Raw genomic sequence first — 15336 nt, 5'->3', positions numbered from 1 at the left:
ACACGCTTATCAAGGACGACGTTCTCGCATTTATGCAATAAAACGAGGCGAACACGCTTATCAGGGACGACATTCCCGCATTTATGCAATAAAACGGGGCGAACACGCTTATCAGAGACGACATTCCCGCAATCATGGAATGAAACGGGGCGAACACGCTAATCAGGGATGGCATTCCCGCAATCATGGAATGAAACGGGGCGAACACGCTTATCAGGGACGGCATTCCCGCATTTATGCAATAAAACGAGGCGAACACGCTTATCAGAGACGACATTCCCGCAATCATGGAATGAAACGGGGCGAACACGCTTATCAAGGACGACGTTCTCGCATTTATGGAATAAAACGGGACGAACACACTTATCAAGGACGACGTTCTCGCATTTATGCAATAAAACGGGGCGAACACGCTTATCAGAGACGACATTCCCGCATTTATGGAATAAAACGGGGCGAACACGCTAATCAGAGACGACATTCCCGCAATCATGGAATGAAACGGGGCAAACACGCTTATCAGGGACGACAGTCTCGCATTTATGCAATAAAACGGGGCGAACATGCTTATCAGAGACGACTTTCCCGCATTTATGGAATAAAACGGGGCGAACACGCTTATCAAGGACGAAGTTCTCGCATTTATGGAATAAAACGGGACGAACACACTTATCAAGGACGACGTTCTCGCATTTATGCAATAAAACGGGGCGAACACGCTTATCAGAGACGACATTCCCGCATTTATGGAATAAAACGGGGCGAACACGCTTATCATAGACGACATTCCCGCATTTATGCAATAAAACGGGGCGAACACGCTTATCATAGACGACATTCCCGCATTTATGGCATAAAACGGGGCGAACACGCTTATCAGAGACGACATTCCCGCATTTATGCAATAAAACGGGGCGGACACGCTTATCAGATACGACATTCCCGCATTTATGGAATAAAACGGGGCAAACACGCTTATCAGGGACGACATTCCCGCATTTATGCAATAAAACGGGGCGAACACGCTTATCATAGACGACATTCCCGCAATCATGGAATGAAACGGGGCGAACACGCTTATCAAGGACGACGTTCTCGCATTTATGCAATAAAACGGGGCGAACACGCTTATCAGAGACGACATTCCCGCATTTATGGAATAAAACGGGGCAAACACGCTTATCAGGGACGACAGTCTCGCATTTATGGAATAAAAAGGGGCGAATACGTTTATCAGGAACGACATCCCGCATTTATGGAATTATTCGTTGAAAGGAAGTCTATTCTAAACGAAAATCCAATCAAGGTGCAAGTGTCTGCCCTGATAAGCATCTGCGGACTGCACAGGCTAATCTGGGGCGACACTATACGTACAAGCATTGAGCCCTGGGGCGACACTATACGCACAAGCATTGAGCCCTGTTGAATCACAGCGTGACTCTGTTTATTTTATTTTTTCCAACACATTTTATTACAAGACTGAAAACATATACGTATATAAATACATGTGCTACACTTCTATGATGATGATGGTTTTGATTTTTACTTTAAAAAAAGTTGATGTTAGCGCGAAACTTTTTTTGTGGCGACTTGGGTCGAAGGACGTCGGTACTTTATGAATTGCACTTGACTCTCAAATGTATTATCAACCTGTTTCTTTTATCTTGTAGACCAAACAAACACCGTATAGTGATCGTAAATTTTTGCGTTTAATTTTCGCAGGAGTTCTCGTATATATTGACAAATTTATGGGTCATCATAAGGACCCGGGTACCATCTATTGTAATAAAAGCATGTCATGTTTATGATTGTTCCTTCTTTGCGTTGAAATTCTTTAAAATTTCTCGCCCACCCTTTCTGATTCTGTCAGCTGACATTCGTTGAGGTTTTTGTAGAAGTAAATACTTGCATTGAAAGAATCATTTGAAGCGTGTGTTTGTATAAAATAATAGGCGATCTTCTTGCTGTTAAAAAAAACGCGAAGCATTTAAATAACCCGAGTATTTTGAAGACACATCAGAATGGCGCGGGTCAGCCTGGCTTGATAATATGGTATGTAACATCGCTTTTTTATTGAGTTTTACACGATTTTCACATTTTCTAAACTTCTGTTTAAAGTAATTCTTTCTAGAGATGTGTAAAATGCTTAAGTATTCTTTAAACGTCTTTTTGAAGTCATTCTTACTATTGTTTTGAGTATTATATTATGCCGAACTAGGCTTGTATATATTTTGAATGTTTTCATTATTATCAAATGAGCATTTTTTCAACTTTTGTAAAGTCATGATGATTGTTACACATGCGATTGGCAAAAAATATTGCAAAAGCGACCTGTGTCAATAAGTGGTTTCAACTTCTAGATTTAAGGATTATAAATGTATAAATATATGAGGATGATTATAATGATGATGATTAGTTTCGAAATTCCACAGTGGGTTTTAATGCTCGGTAACAATTCTTGCATGGCCTTAAAATCAAATTTGTTTTTAAATAACACAATTATGATAGGGAATGTGATGGTGTTGCAGGAAACACATTATTTACCTATCAATAACTATACTAATACATTTAATAATCATTATAACATAGTTGTGCGTTCTCCTCCATACATTAACCCATTTATGCCTAGCGTATAGAAAAAGGCCTTGGCAAACAGCGTAGACCCAGATGAGACGCCGCATGATGCAACGTCTCATCTGGGTCTGCGCTGTTTGCTTCAAGGAATTTATGTAAGAAATATAGAAATAAATCTACTAGACATCCCTAATTTTGGAAATAAGTTGATCCAATTTAGAAGGATGAGAGTCCACTAGGCATAAATGGGTTAACATGGTATTGTTTGCATACACAGACAGATACACAATAAATCGCGGACAATAATTATTTCAAGACAATCACAATTCAAAGCGACTTATCAGTCTCAAGTGCATTGTAAACTGCTTTCAATGTTCAACCTCGCCATTTTTATAATCACTGAAGATGTTTGTTCACTTCTGCGGGAATTTTATGTTTGTTAGTCTTGTTGACGTCTATTTTCAAGTATATGCGTAGTAAATGAACATTACATAATACCGGTATATTTTAGGTACGTTTTGCGGCAGGAAGAGTTTTGTGTGAACTTGACTGATTCCAATATGAACCATAATAAAGGTCAAACATGAAAAATAAGATAGACTTGCATACTTCTTCGTTATTGATAATTATATTTGTTATTGTTAGGAAAAGAACTGTGGACTCATACAATCAGATGGTTTGTCAATTACAGCTTTTCTTCGACGAACCCTTATAAAGTTTAACCCATTTATGCATAGCGTCTATAATAAAGGCCTTGGCAAACAGCGTAGACCCAGATGAGACGCCGCATGATGCGGCGTCTCATCTGGGTCTATGCGGCGTCTTATCTGGGTCTACGCTGTTTCCTTAAAGGAATTTCTGTAAGTAATATTCTAAATACAGAAATAAATATACTAGACATCCATAATTTTTGAAATAAATTGATCCAATTTAGAAGGATGGGAGAGTCCACTACGCATAAATGGGTTAATTTTGTTACTGTCAGAAAAAGAACTGCGTACTCGTAGAATCAGATGGTTTGTCAATAAGAGCTTTTCTACGACGAACCCTTATAAAGTTTAAGCATGAATTGTTTGACAAATTGTTACGAAAAGTCATCATTTTCGATGTTGGGATTTATGATTCGCATGAATTTTTTAACGAGAGCGCAATACCGAGCTGTTTAAAAGAGATACATCCTACGACAGAGCTTTTTATTGACCGACAAGTAAATTATAGATTTATATATCTTTTTATGATCACGAGTGAATTAAACATGATTTTCCATCGAATCCAACAAATTTTCTTTTTATTTTATGTTTTTTTTTTCACCGTTTATTTACAATGTTAAAGAATTTAACCGGAGAATTTTGCTGGTATAATGGCGTCATTTTGTGTATTTAAATGTATTGCGGCACGCCACGGGAGAAAGGCTAACTTTTCAGCGAAAGGGAAACAGCTGTTAATTATTTTCTTGAAAAAGGGACATAAAAGAAACAAAAAAAATGTTCATGTTAATGTAAGATCGTTTGTTATTTCACTCGTGATCATAGAAAAATAATATTTTCACTCGTGGCGCAATATCCTCTATTTATTGTTTATGTCGCCCTCAACAGTCTAATTTGCCCTTATTTTGGCCTATATCTGTCCGATTTGCAATTGTCAAAAGATTTTTTTTAATTCAATGTTATTTATTCCACGATAAAGACTTTTAGTAGCAATAACAAACAACATTTGACGACAAATCTGTAGCTATTTTATGAAGAGTTTACTATGGTCAATATTCGAAGCTTTGAATGCGTCAGCGACAAATCCTCAGTGGCCAACATATAAACAAAATATTTCATAACTCTACGCAAAGCGTTCACCGCTGATTATATAGGAAATGCATTTTGTATGTGGGTGTGGGGATGGGGATGGGGGATGTTAGCAAATCCCGTAGAACAACTGTTAAATTTAATACAAATATGACGCTTATTTTAAGTTTTAAAAAGGAACATTATAACCCTATATTATAAGATGTCATTTGAATTATCACAGTCCATAAGCAAAGCGGCCACTTCTTTCAAGAATAAAGTAGGCATGACTCAGCAATACACAAACAAGGCTTACGAGTCATTTCCGGAAGAAGAAGAGTACAAAATCTCCGGAAGTGACGACAATGATGACGTCAGCAGTGAGGAGAGTGACAGCGCGGTTTCGACCAATGACAGCGCTTACCAGACGATCTCAAAGACATCACGTGACTCCGCAAGCGCGGGAACATCCGATGTGAAACAAAGACGTAAAACGACGAAGAAAATACGGTAATACGATAATTTTGTGTGGCACTTTTCACTCATCCTAATATATGAGTCGCGTTCTGAGAAAACTGGGCTTAATGCATGTGAGTAAAGTGTCGTCCCAGATTAGCCTGTGCAGTTCGCAAAGGCTAATCAGTGACGACACTTTCCACTTTTATGACATTTTTGTTAAATGAAGTCTCTTCTTAGCAAAAATCCAATTTGGGCGGAAAGCGTCGTCCCTGAGTAGCCTGTGTGGACTGCAAAGGATACTCTGGGACGACACTTTACGCACATGCATTATGCCCAGTTTTTCTCAGAACATGACTCATATATTTAAAAATGGGGAAAAACTAGCATCTCACAAACCTTATAACTATTAGCTACATGAAAATAGCAAGAACAATTATCAACACATCTTTACACGACATTACGATCAGAGACTCTCACCAGAAATAACCTGATAAAATAATAAAAGTCAATGATACGGATACTGGATTTAAATATTAGTATGGATTAAATAACATTTTATAAATCTCATGTCGGGTGTGAAGGTAAAAGAAATGTGTGGGTTTGAACCCGCAACCGCTTAGCGACACCTCTAGACTAAGAATGCACGTTATCTAAGCTTACACGTGCGTTTTGTTTACTGCGAGCCGGTCCCATCTTTTCCTACCTTACATGGAGGGCTTTATTTTTGGGGTCTTTATGGGTGATTGGTAATAATTTATAATGACTGAAGTTTCGTTCCGTACGCTTATGTAACAACACATGTATAAAACGAAGAACATACCTTAAATATGGGCTTTATTTGAATACATTATTGACATAAATTGTTTAACCAAGTGTCAACGAAATATTTACATTACAGCGTTTCCTCAATTTAATTTTATAATTGAGTTTTCTGACCAAAACTTTATAAAAAGTCATATACTTAAAAAAAGGGCCAACATAGTATAATGATTTGAACACGAGCGGTTCAAGAAGCATATTTCGCTATTGCGGATCTTTTCAACTCTGCTCAGTAGATGAAACTATCCGGGCTCTAAGAGGTCACTATCGGTGGGTACAGGTCGTGGTGGCCCGATGTCTACCATAGAAAACTGACAAAGCCTCCTTCCTATAAACAACGCTCCTCTTGGTCCCGCTCACTTACCCATTTTCAGTATCCTCAGCTTATCCTTCTTCTACGCACGTTTTCTACCTGACATTTTTCTTAACTACATTTTCTTTTCCTATACTTTTCATCTCCCGTACACTTATTCGTCACTTATCTTTTGCACAGCTCTTTTCTCCAGCACATCTTTCCATCTACACATTTCGCTCCTATATGTATCTACTTCACCACTCCCTTCATCTACGTGTATGTTCTCACTCATACCTACCTTCTCGTATGTCTCTCTTGTCTCTCCTACTTCCTTCTCGTATGTCTCTCTTGTCTCTCCTACTTCCTTCTCGTATGTCTCTCTTGTCTCTCCTACTTCATTCTCGTCTGTCTCTCTTGTCTCTCCTACTTCCTTCTCGTCTGTCTCTCTTGTCTCTCCTACTTCCTTCTCGTATGTCTCTCTTGTCTCTCCTACTTCCTTCTCGTATGTCTCTCTTGTCTCTCCTACTTCTTACTCGTATGTCTCTCTTGTCTCTCCTACTTCCTTCTCGTATGTCTCTCTTGTCTCTCCTACTTCCTTCTCGTATGTCTCTCTTGTCTCTCCTACTTCCTTCTCGTATATCTCTCTTGTCTCTCCTACTTCCTTCTCGTTTGTCTCTCTTGTCTCTCCTACTTCCTTCTCGTATGTCTCTCTTGTCTCTCCTACTTCATTCTCGTCTGTCTCTCTTGTCTCTCCTACTTCATTCTCGTCTGTCTCTCTTGTCTCTCCTACTTCCTTCTCGTATGTCTCTCTTGTCTCTCCTACTTCCTTCTCGTATGTCTCTCTTGTCTCTCCTACTTCTTACTCGTATGTCTCTCTTGTCTCTCCTACTTCCTTCTCGTATGTCTCTCTTGTCTCTCCTACTTCCTTCTCGTATGTCTCTCTTGTCTCTCCTACTTCCTTCTCGTATGTCTCTCTTGTCTCTCCTACTTCCTTCTCGTATGTCTCTCTTGTCTCTCCTACTTCCTTCTCGTTTGTCTCTCTTGTCTCTCCTACTTCCTTCTCGTATGTCTCTCTTGTCTCTCCTACTACTTTCTGGTTTCATCAAAACATTAACCCATTTGTGCCTAGCGTCTAGAAAAAAGGCCTTGGCAAACAGCGTAGACCCAGATGACCTCCTATTATCCGTCATTATCAACGTGTTTGTTCCTTAAAATCCAAAATCTGTTATGATCATTTAATAACAAAATGCATGTGTTGCATAAAGCACGGTAATTCTCAAGCTATTCGAATGAGAGAAATCAGACTGAAAAGTGCCATGCTTTTCATACTTTGGTAATTAAAAAATGCCATATCTTTCTGGCATGTTGTTTTCAAGGCGCACACTGTTTGAATGAAAAATATACTCGACAACACGATATTTTGACATTTGCATTCTTTCTATCGTGTTGTTAATTGGAAAAGGTAAAACTCTGTATTAGACACCTGCGCTAAAAGCATATTATTTTACATCAGTATTCGTTATGAAAATCCAAAGTATAACTTAACTAAGTTAATCGATACAATAATCATTTTCTCGTCATCAAAAACGATTCATATTTCAAAAATGATTTATATTTCACAATTCGCCTTTCAGAGACTCCAACAAATGGGACGTCTTCCGGGAGACATCGCATGACAACGTGACGTCAAGTGACCTTGACTTCTGGAAGAAGGCTTTCAAGGTCACCAAGGTAATTTTTGCCGGCGTCCTGTTCGTCTTCGTCCTCGGAACCGCCGTCATCTCAAAGGGGACGCTGTTTCTGATCGTCTCTAACATCTTCCCGCCGAACGCTTTACAGAACTCGACCCTGAAAACGGCGAACGGGTACTTCCGTTACCACACCACAGGTAAGATAGGCGCCAAACTGTGTTATCTGATCCGCTAACTAGAATGTCCACTATAGTGGCGAACATGTTTTGCCGTGTCGGTTGGTTTGTTGCTTTGCTTATTGGTTTGCTTGTGCAAATTTTAACATTTGCCATAACTTTTGCAATATTGAAGATATCAACTTCATATTTGGCATGCATGTGTATCTCATCGAGCTGCACATTTTGAGTGGTGAAAAATAAAGGTCAAGGTCATCCTTCAAGGTCAAAGGTCAAAAATATGGGCCAAAATCGCTCATTTAATGTACACTATTGCAATATTTAAGATAGCAACTTGATATTTCGCATGCATGTGTATCTCGCGGAGCTGCACATTTTGAGTGGTGAAAGGTCAAGGTCATCCTTCAAGGTCAAAGGTCAAATATATGGGGACATAGTGTTTCATAAACACATCGCTTGTTTATATCATAAAAGTGTACGCCCGACGAGCTTAATTAATAGGTACATCGTTGCAATACAAAACCGAATATCGCGGATGACAATATTTCTTCTGCATGGTTACAATTAACTTATAATGGACTAAAATGCATTGACATTGCCGTTTTCCCCTACTTACTTCTGACTGCAGGGGGTCAGTAGTCAGTTCCTGGAAAATATAAGTGAACTAAATATTTAAACACCTGAATACACAGGAAAACTGTGCCAAGGTTAACTAAATTTTACGAAGTGTTCGTGTTTCAAACGCTCTAATCAATCATATCGTAACTGAACATATTTTAATAGTTAAATATCTACCATGAAATATACTGATGTATTTATGACGCTGTAATATCAATCGTTTATTTTATTACCGTATTTTCAGGAACTATGATCAACAAAGATTGTTAAACCTTTAGTAATTCTATACCGCCGTATGTTTTTCAGACAATGCGAATTGCTTGAACGTAAAGATCTAGTATTGAATTACAAACAATCTCGTTTGTATTACAAAACTGTCGTTTGTTTTTCAGAACTGTCGTTTGTTTTTCAGACACCGTCGTTTGTTTTTCAGACACTGCGATTACCTGAAACATTAAGATTTGTTCTTGGAATACAATCATATTCGTTTGAATTACAGACACTGCGATTGAATGAAACGTTAAGATTTGTCATTGGTATACAATCATCTTTGTTTGTATTTAAGACACTGCGATGAGCTCATATTTGTCATGGGCATAAAGCCACCGTTGTATGTAGTAAACAAAAACCTATGTAATAAGCCAGGACTACAGCCGCATCTCTTGTATTTCAAACAGTGCGATTAGCTGAGATTTTCATAAGAGTACAACCCACGTCTCTTGTATTTCAAAAATGCGATTAGCTGAGATTTTCATTAGAATACACCCACGTCTCTTGTATTTCAAACAGTACGATTAGCTTAATGTGTCATAAGAATATAACCCACGTCTCTTGTATTTCAAACAGTGCGATTAGCTTACATTGTCACAAGAATACAACCAACGTCTCTTGTATTTCAAACAGAGCGATTAGCTTAGATTGTCATAAGAATACAACCCACGTCTCTTGTATTTCAAACAGAGCGATTAGCTTAGATTGTCATAAGAATACAACCCACGTCATTTGTATTTCAGATACTGCGAATAGATGTGATTTGTCATACGAATATAACCGTCTTCGTTTGTATTTCAGACATTTCGAATAGCTATGATTTGTCATACGAATATAACCCTCGTCGTACACTTCGAATAGCTTTGATTTGTTATACAAATATTACCCACGTCGTTTGTATTTCAGATATTGCGATAAGCTGTGATCTGTCATACGAATATAGCCGTCGTCATTTGTATTTCAGACACTTAGAAGAGCTGTTATTTGTCATACGAATATAACCCACGTCGTTTGTATTTCAGACACTTCGAATAGCTACTATTTGTCATACGAATATAACCGTCGTCATTTGTATTTCAGACACTTAGAAGAGCTGTTATTTGTCATACGAATATAACCCACGTCGTTTGTATTTCAGACACTTCGAATAGCTACTATTTGTCATACGAATATAACCGTCGTCATTTGTATTTCAGACACTTAGAAGAGCTGTTATTTGTCATACGAATATAATCCTCGTCGAATAGCTACTATTTGTCATACGAATATAACCCACGTCGTTTGTATTTCAGACACTTCGAATAGCTACTATTTGTCATACGAATATAACCCTCGTCGTTTGTATTTCAGACACTGCGATCACGTATATCTGGTCCCTGGTTTTGATTGTCCTGGCTCCCTACGTATTCACCATCATCTCCTGCCTGTGGAGGCTTACTTTTAAGAAAATTCGGCCGATAGAAATCAAGCCTTTGCTTTTGGTAAACGTGAATGTATACTTCTTTTTCCATTTTTAATCGTAGTGCTCAAGGTTTCCTATTTTGTTCAGTTAATGTCAGTCGCCCGTCGTCATTTGTCGTGCGTCGTCAACATTTAGCTTGTTACCACTCTGGATTCACAGTTTTGGTAAAGACTTGAATAAACTTGGTATTGAAAATATTAGCCGCGCTCTGTGAAAAAGGGGTTTAATGCATGTGCGTTAAGTGTCGTCCCAGATTAGCCTGAGCAGTCCGCACATGCTATTCAGGGATGACAATTTTCGCCTAAGCATATTTTTTGTTCAGAAGAGACTTTCTTTAAACAGAAAATAACATTAAAGCGGAATGTGTCGTCCCTGATAAGCTTGTGCGGACTGCACAAGCTAATATGGTATGACACTTTACGCACATGCATTAAATCCTCTGTTCACGGCTCATATATAAGTTCTTATTTGAGTCACACGAGGACAACACAAGAGAGCCTTGACAAATCTTGAGATAAAACATTTAAACTGTGAAGAAAAATCAAGACGTCTCAGTCGTTATATAACAGGATCAGAAAGTATATTTTAGAAATACATTAGCAAATTTATTTTTTCAGAAAGTACGGTTTACATTTATTACAGGGTAAAATATTCAAAAATAGTATAGAAGCCTCAATATTGTATGACTCTTAACCCTTTGCATGCTGGGAAATGTGTCGTCTGCTAAAATGTCGTCTGCTGAATTTCTTAAATTAGCATTTTCTTCGATTTTTTTCAAAGAATACTATCAGAATTTCAAACAGTTTGGATCCTGATGAGACGCTCTGTGGCGTCTCATCTGGATCCAAACTGTTTGCAAAGGCCTTCAAAATTCGGTTCCAGCACTGAAAGAGTTAAATAAATAGGGTTTTCTATGCCTACCGGTAATATGATTTTTAGTCAAATGGGTTTAAAACTGGGTCACCTGATAAAATCTTGGACAACACTAGAATCTACCGTTTGTTTCAATTTTGATGAAACGTCGCCATCTCGTCGACACAATTTAGGCCAATACTTAATTTTGGTTTGATTAGGTCAACAACTAGGTCAATGGGTCAAATCATATAACTTGAGATTACAAAAAATAGGTCAACAAGTCAAATCTTCGACAATTTTTGTACCAATCACGTGAGTCTTTTATGACCATCATGACTCTCTTTTTCAATGTAAATTTTGTTGCCGAATTTGACCATTCTTAAAAATGTCGTCGCTTTTGGTCAAATCTCTGTTGTTGTTGTTTTGGCAGGAGGTGATTTAGTATTCATTATTTGCGATCACTTCTTCGGACTCATTTAATGGCGATAACTTATCAGTAATGAGTCCAATGTTGTAAATACCATTACCGCTACAATTGTATTGCGATATAATTTTAATTATGTCGTGTACAAACATTACACAAAATAAAAAAAATATGTGTCGCGTTCTGAGAAAACTGGGCATAATGCCTTTGCGTGAAGTGTCGTCCAAGTTTAGCCTGTGCAATCCGCACAGGCTAATCAGGGACGACACTTTTCGCCTAAACAAGATTTTCGGTAAGAAGGGACTTCCTTCAAACGAAAAATACCATAAAAGCGGAAAGTGTCGTCCCTGATTAGCCTGTGCGTATTGCACATGCATTATACCCAGTTTTCTCAGAACGCGACAAATATGTACTTAACATTTAATTTTACTGTTTGGCTTCTGTTCCATGAAGAGTTTCGAACTAGACGGGTTTAAATAATTACACAATTTGTACTTACTATTTGTAACTAATAATCAAAATAAATGCAACACTTCAGATGCTCGTTTCGGAGACTGCGCACTCAGTCGGCCTGAGTATCTTCCTGTTCGGCCTGCTACCCAATCTAGACCCTGTTTCCGGTTCCGCTTTCTGCATGAGTGCGGCTCTTATTCCCGCCATACTGAACCTCGTATATCCAGGTAAAGGGTTTGGTTTTTCCCAGATTTCGTCAACATTGGTGCATATTGAAAATATTTTTTCTCAAATATGATATAATTTGTCCTTAAATATCAGGCAATTGTATCATAATATTTCGAGCGTTCATAGAAGACATGGTTAGTAGTGTATATTTCCTTAAATACATACATATATGCGGAAATAAGATAGAGTTAGGAAGCATCTCTAAAACATTGTTGCTTCAATAAATTGTGAAAGCAATATACCCATTTCAGTAGGATTTGGAATTGATGTTGTAACTCGCGTTTAGTCAGTATTTTTTTTCATATGTTTTATATTGTTGTTTTCATTATTATATCATTACGTTAGAAAAATATATTTTATACGGTAAAAAATAGCTTGTACTTTCGTAATTAAATTCATAACAAAACGTAAGACGTCTGTTGCAAAATCCAATGGTTTAGAAGACTGAATAAGTTTTGAGCTGTAACATTTTACCACTAAGACACTGAAAATAATTCCATAATATTAAAAATATTTCATTTCAGAGAGTCCACAAAACGAAGCGGAAAACTCCAAATGGAAACTCGCGCGGCGCGTATTGTCATTGGTCGCCATGATCACCAGCGTGCTGTCCATAGCGTTCTGGGCTGTGTACGTTCATAGGATGGAAGGGGCGTGGCAGAAGGACTCCCCCGGCCTCCTCATTCTGTTCATATTCGCCCCCATTTTTGTGTCCATCACGTGGTGGGAGAATTTCGTTCCAAAGGTTAGTTTAACCCATTTATGCTTACTGGACTCTCCCATTCTTTTAAATTGGATCTATTTATTTCCAAAATTAGGGGTGTATAGTTTATTTATTTCTATATTTAGAATAATTTTTACAGAAATTCTTTTAAGCAAACAGCGCAGACCCTGATGAGACGCCGCATCAGGTCTACGCTGTTTGCCAAGACCTTTTTTCTGGACGCTCTAGGCATAAATGGATTAATTTTAACGTAGATGCAGTGCATGAAATATAAGGTTCTTGGTAGCTGAACAATACAAATTATATTATAAATAGATTTAGTATACGTGTCATTAAGATGTTCGAATATTGATTGATTTCTAAAACAACCAAGCGAAAATATTAATATATGAGACGTTAAACTTTTCTTGCTATTAATAAACGCGCTATTAATATGCGGTAGAAGGTACTGTGTGGTTCCGCTAACTAAAGAAATGGTGAAGAGGTAAAGTCGAGATAGAGAGAAAATATTAATACGAAATAAACGCTTATCACTTTATTGCTGATTTGGCTGGAAAATGAGCTGCATTAACAAATAATAAAAGGATTAAAACGGCGAAAAATACCTGTGTCGGCATGGGGGTCGCCATCTTTCTTCCTTCCAATCATAACGTGAGTAACCCCTCTGCATTAGTACTGGGGTTAGTGAGATGTTCGGCGATTCCTCAAACCGGTTTAACGCATATTGCTATGCAATCGCCTTTCCAAGGAGTCGATACCAGCTTTGATCGTTGTATGTTTATAATTGGTGTTCCGTTGTGGAGGTGGTGGATTGGACTTTCCAGAGTTTGATTGTTTGCATTGTAACACAAACAAAGATGCGACAAATGTTCAAAGTATCCCGAGGCGTATAAAGACATTGTCGTATATTAGCACAAAATGTATGGTATTTACCTCAATGTTCTCACAATCTCTTCAAAACAAACAGCACTTGTAAACCTTTTTTTCCAGAAACGGAGCAATAACATTTACATATAAGCACGAGTTTGTTTTTTAATTATAAAGCAAAAAATCTATTTGAACTAAAGTAAGTTACTTTGTTTGCAGGGGGACAAGAACTCCATCGGCCTCAAACGAATAAAGCGCCAACTGCACAACTGCAAGACCAAGGTCTATCTGATCGTGTACACGTGGAAAATCGCCGTCACAATTGCCATGGTAACGCTCATATACAGCGTCGACTGTGCCGACGGAAACAGCTGCATAGAAACGCTCTATGATGCACGACTTAACGCAACGCTGCAGTCCGACACGTTTGGGAAGACGTTGATAGTTGAGAACGTCGTGTTTGGCGAATGTTCGCGTTACCTGCCGCTTCTCGTCGCCGCCGTGAATATCGTGTCTAGCTTTGCGTGTTATAAGTAAGTGGCCTTTATTTTTCTTTGAATTTGATCGCTGTGTTCGTTTTACACTATGCTCATAATAAATTTTTTATTGCTTCAATAACATTTTAGATATTGTCAATATCTATATACATAGTCGAACTATCTTTTTTTTAAGAAGACGTTTTGACGGAAGATTTTTATTGATTTGGTTTGTGTGTGCATTATAATAAACAACGGGTAACAAAGAAAATAAAAAATAAATAAAAACAAGAGGGCCTGAAAGGCCCAAAGTCGCTCACTTGAGATAACAAGATATTATTGGGACAAATCTTCTGAGCAAGTTTCATGAAGATCGGAAAATAACTGTGGCCTCTAGAGTGTAAACAAGGTTTTACTATAGCCATATAAGGAAAAATGCCCCGTCCCCTGGCAGCCATGTTTTTAAACCAACAGGCACCATTTTTGAACTCGTCCAAGATATCATCGGGATTAATCTTCTGACCAAGTTTCATGAAGATCGGACGGCGTCTAGAGTGTTAACAAGATTTTACTATAGCCATATAAGGAAAAATGCCCCGCCCCTTGGAATCCATGTTTTCAAGCAAACATAATTATTTTCAAACTCATCCAAGATATCATTGAGACCAATCTTCTGACCAAATTTCATGAAGATTGGACAATAAATGTGGCCTCTAGAGTGTTAACAGGGTTTTACTATAGCCATATATAGCCATACAAGGAAAAATGCCCCGCCCCCTGGTGGTCATGTTTTTAAAGCAACCAAAACCATTTTCGAACTCATCCAAGATATCATTGGGACTAATCTTCTGACAAAGTTTCATGATTATCGGAAAATAAAAGTGACCTCTAGAGTGTTAACAAGGTTTTACTATAGCCATATACGGAAAAATGCCCCGCCCCCTTGGTGGCCATGTTTTTCAACCAACCAGCATCATTTTTAAACTCGTCCAAGATATTATTGGGACGAATATTCTGACTGAGTTTCATGAAGATCGGACTAAATGTGGCCTCTAGAGTGTTAACAAGATTTTACTATAGTCATATATAGACATATAAGGAAAAATGCCCCGCCTCTTGGCAGCGATGTTTTTCAAGCAAACGTAACCATTTTCAAACTCATCCAAGATA

The 15336-nt window shown here is 38.0% G+C and overlaps 1 protein-coding gene across 1 annotated transcript in view; it reads left to right on the top strand.

Annotated features, from left to right (window-relative positions):
* Positions 1–4484: 4484 nt before the first annotated feature.
* LOC127849235 (chitin synthase chs-2-like) overlaps positions 4485–15336 on the top strand; it is a 78420-nt gene continuing 67568 nt past the window's right edge. The window contains exons 1-6 of the mRNA XM_052381955.1: positions 4485–4859; positions 7557–7810; positions 10028–10158; positions 11957–12098; positions 12624–12844; positions 13910–14223. Of these exons, the coding sequence (XP_052237915.1) occupies positions 4573–4859; positions 7557–7810; positions 10028–10158; positions 11957–12098; positions 12624–12844; positions 13910–14223 (1349 nt within the window). The 5' untranslated portion in view covers positions 4485–4572. The remainder of the gene's footprint in view (positions 4860–7556; positions 7811–10027; positions 10159–11956; positions 12099–12623; positions 12845–13909; positions 14224–15336) is intronic.

This window comes from Dreissena polymorpha, chromosome 10, assembly GCF_020536995.1.
Source record: "Dreissena polymorpha isolate Duluth1 chromosome 10, UMN_Dpol_1.0, whole genome shotgun sequence".
In the NCBI taxonomy this organism is placed as follows: Eukaryota; Metazoa; Mollusca; class Bivalvia; order Myida; family Dreissenidae; genus Dreissena; species Dreissena polymorpha.
Note: the sequence above shows the minus strand (reverse complement) of the source record. Positions and strands in the feature narration are given on the sequence as shown.